General features: G+C 41.2%; 1 protein-coding gene across 4 annotated transcripts in view; it reads left to right on the top strand.

Annotated features, from left to right (window-relative positions):
- RUBCN (rubicon autophagy regulator) overlaps positions 1–12679 on the top strand; it is a 222708-nt gene that overhangs the window by 94847 nt on the left and 115182 nt on the right. For 2 of the 4 annotated variants that reach the window (XM_053710289.1, XM_053710288.1), the window contains exons 11-12: positions 1396–1497; positions 1617–1691. In XM_053710289.1, coding sequence (XP_053566264.1) covers positions 1396–1497; positions 1617–1691 — 177 coding nt within the window. The remainder of the gene's footprint in view (positions 1–1395; positions 1498–1616; positions 1692–12679) is intronic. The other 2 variants (XM_053710291.1, XM_053710290.1) reach the window with 1 other exon arrangement.

Genomic DNA, 12679 nt, shown 5'->3' with positions numbered 1-12679 from the left:
CTCCCCCGTGGAGCTTAAACTTGGTTCTTAAAGTTCTTCAGGGAGTTCCGTTTGAACCCCTTCATTCCATTGATATTAAACTTTTATCTTGGAAAGTTCTGTTCTTGATGGCTATTTCCTCGGCTCGAAGAGTCTCTGAGTTATCTGCCTTACATTGTGATTCTCCTTTTCTGATTTTTCATTCAGACAAGGTAATTCTGCGTACCAAACCTGGGTTTTTACCTAAGGTGGTTTCTAACAGGAATATCAATCAAGAGATTGTTGTTCCATCATTGTGTCCTAATCCTTCTTCAAAGAAGGAACGTCTTTTGCATAATCTGGACGTAGTCCGTGCCTTGAAGTTTTACTTACAGGCTACTAAAGATTTTCGGCAAACATCTGCCCTGTTTGTCGTTTACTCTGGACAGAGGAGAGGTCAAAAACCTCTCTCTCCTTTTGGCTTCGGAGCATAATACGCTTAGCCTATGAGACTGCTGGACAGCAGCCCCCTGAAAGGATTACAGCTCATTCTACTAGAGCTGTGGCTTCCACCTGGGCCTTTAAAAATGAGGCCTCTGTTGAACAGATTTGCAAGGCTGCGACTTGGTCTTCGCTTCACACCTTTTCAAAATTTTACAAATTTGACACTTTTACTTCTTCGGAGGCTGTTTTTGGGAGAAAGGTTCTACAGGCAGTGGTTCCTTCCGTTTAAGTTCCTGCCTTGTCCCTCCCATCATCTGTGTACTTTAGCTTTGGTATTGGTATCCCACAAGTAATGGATGATCCGTGGACTGGATACACTTAAGAGAAAACATAATTTATGCTTACCTGATAAATTTATTTCTCTTGTAGTGTATCCAGTCCACGGCCCGCCCTGTCCTTTTTAAGGCAGGTCTAAATTTTAATTAAACTACAGTCACCACTGCACCCTATGGTTTCTCCTTTCTCGTCTTGTTTCGGTCGAATGACTGGATATGGCAGTGAGGGGAGGAGCTACATAGCAGCTCTGCTGTGGGTGATCCTCTTGCAACTTCCTGTTGGGAAGGAGAATATCCCACAAGTAATGGATGATCCGTGGACTGGATACACTACAAGAGAAATAAATTTATCAGGTAAGCATAAATTATGTTTTTTATGGTCTTATGTCCCATTAAGCTGATTTCCATACGGATCATGAAGAATAAGCTATTATAGGCCTTATAGTGGACTATGTTTTCTATGTTCTCTTCAAGGTTTTTAATACGTTTTAACAGATGTTTGTTGTAAACAATTTGGTCATATTTTAGCCAATAAAATAACAGTCTGTGGGGAATTATTATTTCCTTACATATTTTTCATACAACTGCTCGAAATTTGTGAAATTATTTTTCTTTTGCTTAGGGCTCCCTTCTTATCTTTTCTTGGTTTTCATTGCAGGCACAGGGTATACAGACAGTGAATCACAGATAAGTTCTCCAGAGTCCACCCAGTTGTCTGATTCAGACTCTGCAGATGAGGTGGATCAATTTGAGATCAAAGGTACAAAGAATGTGTTCTTGTCAATCTTATCCCTGTGTATGTACACATTGGCACATTGATTGTGGTTATAGAGTTAACACATGTTCTGCCTGACATTCCCCTATTGCTGTGTTACACAGATGGTAAGGATTGGCGTAACCTGAATGTAATGTATAGAAATGGACTGTCTGTGTCAATGGCTTCATTGTTCTCAGGTAGTATTTAAGAAATGGTTAAGGTGTGGAGTGGTCACAGGGTGTGTTTTTTTCTAATTCTCACTTGGCTAGGCTACCTTTTGGCTATTGCTTTGAGGGAGGAGATACTTGACTGGTAACTCGCACAAGATTGTATTTTTTTCCCCACTATGCTTTGCATGCATCAATCATCCAGCAAATTACACATTTATTGAAGATCTAGATATCTCTTAAAGGGACATGAAACCCAGCAATTTAAACAACTTTCCAATAATTCTTTTATCAAATTTGAGTCTTTCTCTTGGTTTTATTTGTGGAAGAAGTGGCAGTGAATAACTAGGAGCTAGCTGCACACATCTGGTGAGCCAGTGACAAGAGGGACAATATGTGCAGCCACCAATCAGCAGCTAGTGCACAGTAGTGCATTGATGTTCTTGAGTCTATCTATGCTTACTTTTTAACAAAGGATACCATGAGAACTAAGCAAATTTGATAATATAATTAAATTGGAAAGTTGGCCAAAGGGGGAGGGTTAGTCCAAACATATCAGTCTGTTTATATGACACGCCTAGAATATCTCAAAGAAGGGATGACAGAAGGGTACACTTAGGAAATGTCACATTAGAAAGTTTGGCGGATAGCACACCAAGTAGCAGCAGAAAGAACATGAAATTAAATGTATGACAGCAAATGCAAGAAGCATAACGGGTAAAATGGGGGAGCTGGAGCTCTTAGTTGCAGAAGAATGCTATGATATTATCAGTATAACTGAAACCTTGTGGGATGATTCACATGACTGGGCAGTTAATTTAGAGGGTTATACTTTTATTTAGAAGGGACAGGATTTTGCATCTATATTAAACCTGACCTTAAACCTACAATAAGGGAAGATATTTATGGTGATACAGGTGATAATGTAGAGACCCTGTGGATTTAAATAAATAGTGGGGAATAAAATCCTAAAAAATGTATTATTAGAAAAATGCTACAACCCCCCCAACATTACTGACATGGAGGAAACTCAACTTCAATAGGAAAGGCTGCTAATAATACCAGTGCTGTAATTATGGGAGATTTTAACTACCCCTACATTGACTGGGCCAATTAAAGTAGTAATACAGTACATCTAAGGGAGATAGATTTTTAAATATTCTCAGGGATAACTTCAAGTGAAGGTCAATTTTTATGTGAAAGTGCCCGGTTTTTAAAAAAAAATATTAAAAACAGGGGCACTTTCATTCATGAAAATTGACATTGCACCATATTTTAAAAATACTTATCTTGTTCTTCTGAAACGCCGGACCGCCGTTCTGAAACAATGCCCGTCTGCTTCTTCCTGGTTTACTTACCCAGCAATGACGAAACCGGCTTCCTCCAATCACGGTGTTGCCTCAGGCATTGATTCCCCCTTGGGGGAAGCCGTGATTGGAGAATGCCGGAATCGTCATTGCTGACGTATGAAGAGGCTTGCGACAGGCTGGTGAAGCACTGGAGCAGCTTCAAGAAGAAAAGGTAAGTATATTTCTCCAACATAGGTGTGTCCGGTCCACGGCGTCATCCTTACTTGTGGGATATTCTCTTCCCCAACAGGAAATGGCAAAGAGCCCAGCAAAGCTGGTCACATGATCCCTCCTAGGCTCCGCCTACCCCAGTCATTCTCTTTGCCGTTGTACAGGCAACATCTCCACGGAGATGGCTTAGAGTTTTTTAGTGTTTAACTGTAGTTTTTATTATTCAATCAAGAGTTTGTTATTTTGAAATAGTGCTGGTATGTACTATTTACTCAGAAACAGAAAAGAGATGATTTAAAGTGACAGTAACGGTTTTATTTTAAAACGTTTTTGTACTTTGTTATCAAGTTTATGCCTGTTTAACAGTGGGGAAGCCAGAATTCCTATTCATTTAAATAAATGTGATTTATGTGATAATGACAATGATGCCCAAGATGATTCCTCAAGTGAGGGGAGTAAGCATGGTACTGCATCATTCCCTCCTTCGTCTACACGAGTCTTGCCCACTCAGGAGGCCCCTAGTACATCTAGCGCGCCAATACTCCTTACTATGCAACAATTAACGGCTGTAATGGATAATTCTGTCAAAAACATTTTAGCCAAAATGAACACTTGTCAGCGTAAGCGCGGCTGCTCTGTTTTAGATACTGAAGAGCATGACGACGCTGATATTAATATCTCTGAAGGGCCCCTAACCCAGTCTGATGGGGCCAGGGAGGTTTTGTCTGAGGGAGAAATTACTGATTCAGGGAACATTTCTCAACAGGCTGAACCTGATGTGATTGCATTTAAATTTAAGTTGGAACATCTCCGCATTCTGCTTAAGGAGGTATTATCCACTCTGGATGGTTGTGACAAGTTGGTCATCCCAGAGAAACTATGTAAAATGGACAAGTTCCTAGAGGTGCCGGGGCTCCCAGAAGCTTTTCCTATACCCAAGCGGGTGGCGGACATTGTTAATAAAGAATGGGAAAGGCCCGGTATTCCTTTCGTCCCTCCCCCCATATTTAAAAAATTGTTTCCTATGGTCGACCCCAGAAAGGACTTATGGCAGTCAGTCCCCAAGGTCGAGGGAGCGGTTTCCACTTTAAACAAACGCACCACTATACCCATAGAGGATAGTTGTGCTTTCAAAGATCCTATGGATAAAAAATTAGAAGGTTTGCTTAAAAAGATGTTTGTTCAGCAGGGTTACCTTCTACAACCAATTTCATGCATTGTCCCTGTCGCTACAGCCGCATGTTTCTGGTTCGATGAGCTGATAAAGGCGGTCGATAGTGATTCTCCTCCTTATGAGGAGATTATGGACAGAATCAATGCTCTCAAATTGGCTAATTCTTTCACCCTAGACGCCACTTTGCAATTGGCTAGGTTAGCGGCTAAGAATTCTGGGTTTGCTATTGTGGCGCGCAGAGCGCTTTGGTTGAAATCTTGGTCGGCTGATGCGTCTTCCAAGAACAAGCTACTTAACATTCCTTTCAAGGGGAAAACGCTGTTTGGCCCTGACTTGAAAGAGATTATCTCTGATATCACTGGGGGTAAGGGCCACGCCCTTCCTCAGGATCGGCCTTTCAAGGCAAAAAATAAACCTAATTTTCGTCCCTTTCGTAGAAACGGACCAGCCCAAGGTGCTACGTCCTCTAAGCAAGAGGGTAATACTTCTCAAGCCAAGCCAGCTTGGAGACCAATGCAAGGCTGGAACAAGGGAAAGCAGGCCAAGAAACCTGCCACTGCTACCAAGACTGCATGAAATGTTGGCCCCCGATCCGGGACCGGATCTGGTGGGGGGCAGACTCTCTCTCTTCGCTCAGGCTTGGGCAAGAGATGTTCTGGATCCTTGGGCGCTAGAAATAGTCTCCCAAGGTTATCTTCTGGAATTCAAGGGACTTCCCCCAAGGGGGAGGTTCCACAGGTCTCAGTTGTCTTCAGACCACATAAAAAGACAGGCATTCTTACATTGTGTAGAAGACCTGTTAAAAATGGGAGTGATTCATCCTGTTCCATTAAGAGAACAAGGGATGGGGTTCTACTCCAATCTGTTCATAGTTCCCAAAAAAGAGGGAACGTTCAGACCAATCTTAGATCTCAAGATCTTAAACAAGTTTCTCAAGGTTCCATCGTTCAAGATGGAAACCATTCTAACTATTCTTCCTTCCATCCAGGAAGGTCAATTCATGACCACGGTGGATTTAAAGGATGCGTATCTACATATTCCTATCCACAAGGAACATCATCGGTTCCTAAGGTTCGCATTCCTGGACAAACATTACCAGTTCGTGGCGCTTCCTTTCGGATTAGCCACTGCTCCAAGGATTTTCACAAAGACCAAGGGGCATTGCTGTAGTACCTTACTTGGACGACATTCTGATTCAAGCGTCGTCCCTTCCTCAAGCAAAGGCTCACACGGACATCGTCCTGGCCTTTCTCAGATCTCACGGATGGAATGTGAACGTGGAAAAGAGTTCTCTATCCCCGTCAACAAGGGTTCCCTTCTTGGGAACAATTATAGACTCCTTAGAAATGAGGATTTTTCTAACAGAGGCCAGAAAAACAAAACTTCTAGACTCTTGTCGGATACTTCATTCCGTTCCTCTTCCTTCCATAGCTCAGTGCATGGAAGTGATCGGGTTGATGGTAGCGGCAATGGACATAGTTCCTTTTGCGCGCATTCATCTAAGACCATTACAACTGTGCATGCTCAGTCAGTGGAATGGGGACTATACAGACTTGTCTCCGAAGATACAAGTAAATCAGAGGACCAGAGACTCACTCCGTTGGTGGCTGTCCCTGGACAACCTGTCACAAGGGATGACATTCCGCAGACCAGAGTGGGTCATTGTCACGACCGACGCCAGTCTGATGGGCTGGGGCGCGGTCTGGGGATCCCTGAAAGCTCAGGGTCTTTGGTCTCGGGAAGAATCTCTTCTACCGATAAATATTCTGGAACTGAGAGCGATATTCAATGCTCTCAAGGCTTGGCCTCAGCTAGCGAGGGCCAAGTTCATACGGTTTCAATCAGACGACATGACAACTGTTGCGTACATCAACCATCAGGGGGGAACAAGGAGTTCCCTAGCGATGGAAGAAGTGACCAAAATCATTCTATGGGCGGAGTCTCACTCCTGCCACCTGTCTGCTATCCACATCCCAGGAGTGGAAAATTGGGAAGCGGATTTTCTGAGTCGTCAGACATTGCATCCGGGGGAGTGGGAACTCCATCCGGAAATCTTTGCCCAAGTCACTCAGCTGTGGGGCATTCCAGACATGGATCTGATGGCCTCTCGTCAGACCTTCAAAGTTCCTTGCTACGGGTCCAGATCCAGGGATCCCAAGGCGGCTCTAGTGGATGCACTAGTAGCACCTTGGACCTTCAAACTAGCTTATGTGTTCCCGCCGTTTCCTCTCATCCCCAGGCTGGTAGCCAGGATCAATCAGGAGAGGGCGTCGGTGATCTTGATAGCTCCTGCGTGGCCACGCAGGACTTGGTATGCAGATCTGGTGAATATGTCATCGGCTCCACCTTGGAAGCTACCTTTGAGACGAGACCTTCTTGTTCAGGGTCCGTTCGAACATCCGAATCTGGTTTCACTCCAGCTGACTGCTTGGAGATTGAACGCTTGATTTTATCGAAGCGAGGGTTCTCAGATTCTGTTATCGATACTCTTGTTCAGGCCAGAAAGCCTGTAACTAGAAAGATTTACCACAAAATTTGGAAAAAATATATCTGTTGGTGTGAATCTAAAGGATTCCCTTGGGACAAGGTTAAGATTCCTAGGATTCTATCCTTCCTTCAAGAAGGATTGGAAAAAGGATTATCTGCAAGTTCCCTGAAGGGACAGATTTCTGCCTTGTCGGTGTTACTTCACAAAAAACCGGCTGCTGTGCCAGATGTTCAAGCCTTTGTTCAGGCTCTGGTTAGAATTAAGCCTGTTTACAAACCTTTGACTCCTCCTTGGAGTCTCAATTTAGTTCTTTCAGTTCTTCAGGGGGTTCCGTTTGAACCCTTGCATTCCGTTGATATTAAATTATTATCTTGGAAAGTTTTGTTTTTAGTTGCAATTTCTTCTGCCAGAAGAGTTTCAGAATTATCTGCTCTGCAGTGTTCTCCTCCTTATCTGGTGTTCCATGCAGATAAGGTGGTTTTACGTACTAAACCTGGTTTTCTTCCAAAAGTTGTTTCTAACAAAAACATTAACCAGGAGATTATCGTACCTTCTCTGTGTCCGAAACCAGTTTCAAAGAAGGAACGTTTGTTGCACAATTTGGATGTTGTTCGCGCTCTAAAATTCTATTTAGATGCTACAAAGGATTTTAGACAAACATCTTCCTTGTTTGTTGTTTATTCCGGTAAAAGGAGAGGTCAAAAAGCAACTTCTACCTCTCTCTCTTTTTGGATTAAAAGCATCATCAGATTGGCTTACGAGACTGCCGGACGGCAGCCTCCCGAAAGAATCACAGCTCATTCCACTAGGGCTGTGGCTTCCACATGGGCCTTCAAGAACGAGGCTTCTGTTGATCAGATATGTAGGGCAGCGACTTGGTCTTCACTGCACACTTTTACCAAATTTTACAAGTTTGATACTTTTGCTTCTTCTGAGGCTATTTTTGGGAGAAAGGTTTTGCAAGCCGTGGTGCCTTCCATTTAGGTGACCTGATTTGCTCCCTCCCTTCATCCGTGTCCTAAAGCTTTGGTATTGGTTCCCACAAGTAAGGATGACGCCGTGGACCGGACACACCTATGTTGGAGAAAACAGAATTTATGTTTACCTGATAAATTACTTTCTCCAACGGTGTGTCCGGTCCACGGCCCGCCCTGGTTTTTTAATCAGGTCTGATAATTTATTTTCTTTAACTACAGTCACCACGGTACCATATGGTTTCTCCTATGCAAATATTCCTCCTTAACGTCGGTCGAATGACTGGGGTAGGCGGAGCCTAGGAGGGATCATGTGACCTGCTTTGCTGGGCTCTTTGCCATTTCCTGTTGGGGAAGAGAATATCCCACAAGTAAGGATGACGCCGTGGACCGGACACACCGTTGGAGAAAGTAATTTATCAGGTAAACATAAATTCTGTTTTTAAGAAAACGGCTGAAATGTCAATTTTCATGAATGAAAGTGCCCTTGTTTTTAATAGTTTTTTAAATAAACAGGCACTTTCACATAAAAATTGACCTTCACTTTAAAGTCACAATTAATAGAGGAGCCAACTAGGAATAAAGCTATAATGGATTTAGTGCTATTAAACTATACAGATATAATATCAAACATAGAAGTCAGAGAACATTTGGGTAATAGTGATCATAACATGGTAATGTTTGAAATCAGTCTCCATAAACAGTTATAAGGGTTCAACTAAGACTTATAATTTTAGGAAAGCAAAATTCAATGATTTAAGAAAATTGTTGAATAACATAAATTGGGGGAAAGTATTCTCTAATAAAAATATAAAAGGATAAATGGATAACATTTAATATTTTGTTAAATAAATATACATATCAACACATACCACATGATTATAAAATAAAAATAAATAAATCCATGCCAATGTGGCTAAATAAAAATGTGTTAAGAGAAATTAGGAAAAAATGTAGGGCATTTAAATTATTAAAAGAAAATAGTACAGACACAAAATTCCAAATATATAAGGAATGTAACAAAGCATGCAAAAAAGCATTCAAATTGGCAAAATTGAAAACAAAATATTAATTGCAAAGGATTCTAAGTCAAACCCTAAAAGGTTTTTTTAAGTAAATAAATGGCAAAAGATCTAAGAACGAAAATATAGGTACATTAAAATCTGTGAAGTGTAGCATGATTAACAGTGACAGGGAGAAGGTTGAGATACTAAACCAGTTCTTTTCTTCAGTATATACAAGACAGGAACAAATGGGAGATATTTTGAAATAAACTAGAACACACAAGCTCATACCATTAACTGGGTTATCTCTAGAGGATATCCTGAAAATATATACACCAAAGGGTTTTACGGGAATTTAGCTCTGTTATAGCCAAACCTCTCCTCTTAATTTTTCAAGACTCATTATCCTCAGGCATAGTACCCAGGACTGCCACTTTTCAAAAAGGGAATCGGGGCTCATCCAGGCAGCTATAGACCATTTAGTCTGACATCAATAGTGGGGAAGATACTTGGAGAGATCATAAGAGATTATATTGATGAGTATATTTGTGTAAACAAGATGAGTTCAAATCAGCATGGTTTTATGAGAAATAGATGATGTTAAACTAATCTAATTAGATTCTACGAGGAAGTAAAAATATAGATACAGGTGAATCAGTTGATGTGATATACTTGATGTGATATACTTGAAATTTACAAAGACATTTGATATAGTGCCACATGAGAGATTAATGTACAAAATTAAGGGACTAGGAATAGGGGAAAATGTTAGCTCATGGATAAATAACTGGATAAAAGACAGGTGGCAATTAGTAGTAGTAAAATATCATACTCAAATTGGACAAAGGTAATCGGTGGAGTCCCCCAGGGATCAGTACTGGGCCCTGTTCTTTTTAATATTTTTATTAATGACTTGGAGCAAGGAATAAATAGCAACACCTCTATTTTTGCAGATGAAAGTTGTGTAAATTCAATAGGTCAGTGCAGGATGATAATTCTTTACAAGGGGATCTACAAAAATTTGAAGAATGGGCAGGTAAATGGAAAATAATATTTAATACTGGAAATGGCAAAGTTCTACATTTTGAAAGTAAAAATAAGCAGGCAACCTACTATTCAAATGGGACTAGACTTGACAAACAAAGGAGGAAATGGATTCTGGGGTACTTATAGATAACAAGCTAAAGATGGGTGCACAATGCAGGGCAGCGGCTTCTAAGGCTAATAAGATATTATCATGTATTAAAAGAGGCATTGATGCAAAGGAGGAAAGTATAATTCTGTCACTATATAAATCCCTGGTAAGACCTCACCTTGAGTATGGAGTGCAGTTCAGGGGACCATTCTAAAAAACAAACAAACAAACGCAGATTTAGAAATAGTTAGAGAATGGTCACAAAACTAATAAGGGAAATGGAGAATTTAAGCTATAAGGAGAGGCTAGCCAAACTAGGTCTGTTTTCTCTAGAGGTTACATGATTACTTTATATGATATAAATATATTCAAGGCCCATATACAGAGATGGCGGAAGCTCGGTTTTTTCCAAGATTTTTTTGTGTGTGACAAGAGGTCATTAATTGTAAATAACAAATATATTTAGATGTAGTTTAGAAATTATAATTCTGTTTTCTCCAACATAGGTGTGTCCGGTCCACGGCGTCATCCTTACTTGTGGGATATTCTCTTCCCCAACAGGAAATGGCAAAGAGCCCAGCAAAGCTGGTCACATGATCCCTCCTAGGCTCCGCCTACCCCAGTCATTCTCTTTGCCGTTGTACAGGCAACATCTCCACGGAGATGGCTTAGAGTTTTTTAGTGTTTAACTGTAGTTTTTATTATTCAATCAAGAGTTTGTTATTTTAAAATAGTGCTGGTATGTACTATTTACTCAGAAACAGAAAAGAGATGAAGATTTCTGTTTGTATGAGGAAAATGATTTTAGCACCGTAACTAAAATCCATGGCTGTTCCACACAGGACTGTTGAGAGCAATTAACTTCAGTTGGGGGAACAGTGTGCAGTATCTTGCTGCTTGAGGTATGACACATTCTAACAAGACGATGTAATGCTGGAAGCTGTCATTTTTCCCTATGGGATCCGGTAAGCCATGTTTATTACGATGGTAAATAAGGGCTTCACAAGGGCTTATTAAGATTGTAGACTTTTCTGGGCTAAATCGATTCAGTTTTAAAACATATTTAGCTTTGAGGAATCATTTTATCTGGGTTTTATTGATATTATAATATCGGCAGGCACTGTATTAGACACCTTATTTCTCTGGGGCTTTCCCAAAGCATAAGCAGAGCCTCATTTTCGCGCCGGTGTGGCGCACTTGTTTTTGAGAGGCATGGCATGCAGTCGCATGTGAGAGGAGCTCTGATACTTAGAAAAGACTTTCTGAAGGCGTCATTTGGTATCGTATTCCCCTTTGGGCTTGGTTGGGTCTCAGCAAAGCAGATACCAGGGACTGTAAAGGGGTTAAAGTGTTAAAACGGCTCCGGTTCCGTTATTTTAAGGGTTAAAGCTTCCAAATTTGGTGTGCAATACTTTTAAGGCTTTAAGACACTGTGGTGAAAATTTGGTGAATTTTGTACAATTCCTTCATGTTTTTTCGCAATTGCAGTAATAAAGTGTGTTCAGTTTAAAATTTAAAGTGACAGTAACGGTTTTATTTTAAAACGTTTTTTGTACTTTATTATCAAGTTTATGCCTGTTTAACATGTCTGAACTACCAGATAGACTGTGTTCTGAATGTGGGGAAGCCAAAATTCCTGTTCATTTAAATAAATGTGATTTATGTGATAATGACAATGATGCCCAAGATGATTCCTCAAGTGAGGGGAGTAAGCATGGTACTGCATCATTCCCTCCTTCGTCTACACGAGTCTTGCCCACTCAGGAGGCCCCTAGTACATCTAGCGCGCCAATACTGCTTACTATGCAACAATTAACGGCTGTAATGGATAATTCTGTCAAAAACATTTTAGCCAAAATGAACCCTTGTCAGCGTAAGCGTGGCTGCTCTGTTTTAGTTACTGAAGAGCATGACGACGCTGATATTAATATCTCTGAAGGGCCCCTAACCCAATCTGAGGGGGCCAGGGAGGTTTTGTCTGAGGGAGAAATTACTGATTCAGGGAACATTTCTCAACAGGCTGAACCTGATGTAATTGCATTTAAATTTAAGTTGGAACATCTCCGCATTCTGCTTAAGGAGGTATTATCCACTCTGGATGATTGTGAAAAGTTGGTCATCCCAGAGAAACTATGTAAAATGGACAAGTTCCTAGAGGTGCCGGAGCTCCCAGAAGCTTTTCCTATACCCAAGCGGGTGGCGGACATTGTTAATAAAGAATGGGAAAGGCCCGGTATTCCTTTCGTCCCTCCCCCCATATTTAAAAAATTGTTTCCTATGGTCGACCCCAGAAAGGACTTATGGCAGACAGTCCCCAAGGTCGAGGGAGCGGTTTCTACTTTAAACAAACGCACCACTATACCCATAGAGGATAGTTGTGCTTTCAAAGATCCTATGGATAAAAAATTAGAAGGTTTGCTTAAAAAGATGTTTGTTCAGCAGGGTTACCTTCTACAACCAATTTCATGCATTGTCCCTGTCACTACAGCCGCATGTTTCTGGTTTGATGAACTGATAAAGGCGCTCGATAGTGATTCTCCTCCTTATGAGGAGATTATGGACAGAATCAATGCTCTCAAATTGGCTAATTCTTTCACCCTAGACGCCACTTTGCAATTGGCTAGGTTAGCGGCTAAGAATTCTGGGTTTGCTATTGTGGCGCGCAGAGCGCTTTGGTTGAAATCTTGGTCGGCTGACGCGTCTTCCAAGAACAAGCTACTAAA

This window comes from Bombina bombina, chromosome 4 (genome assembly GCF_027579735.1).
Source record: "Bombina bombina isolate aBomBom1 chromosome 4, aBomBom1.pri, whole genome shotgun sequence".
Classification (NCBI taxonomy): Eukaryota; Metazoa; Chordata; class Amphibia; order Anura; family Bombinatoridae; genus Bombina; species Bombina bombina.
The sequence above is the reverse complement of the archived record's forward strand: the minus strand, read 5'-3'. Positions and strand labels throughout refer to the sequence as shown.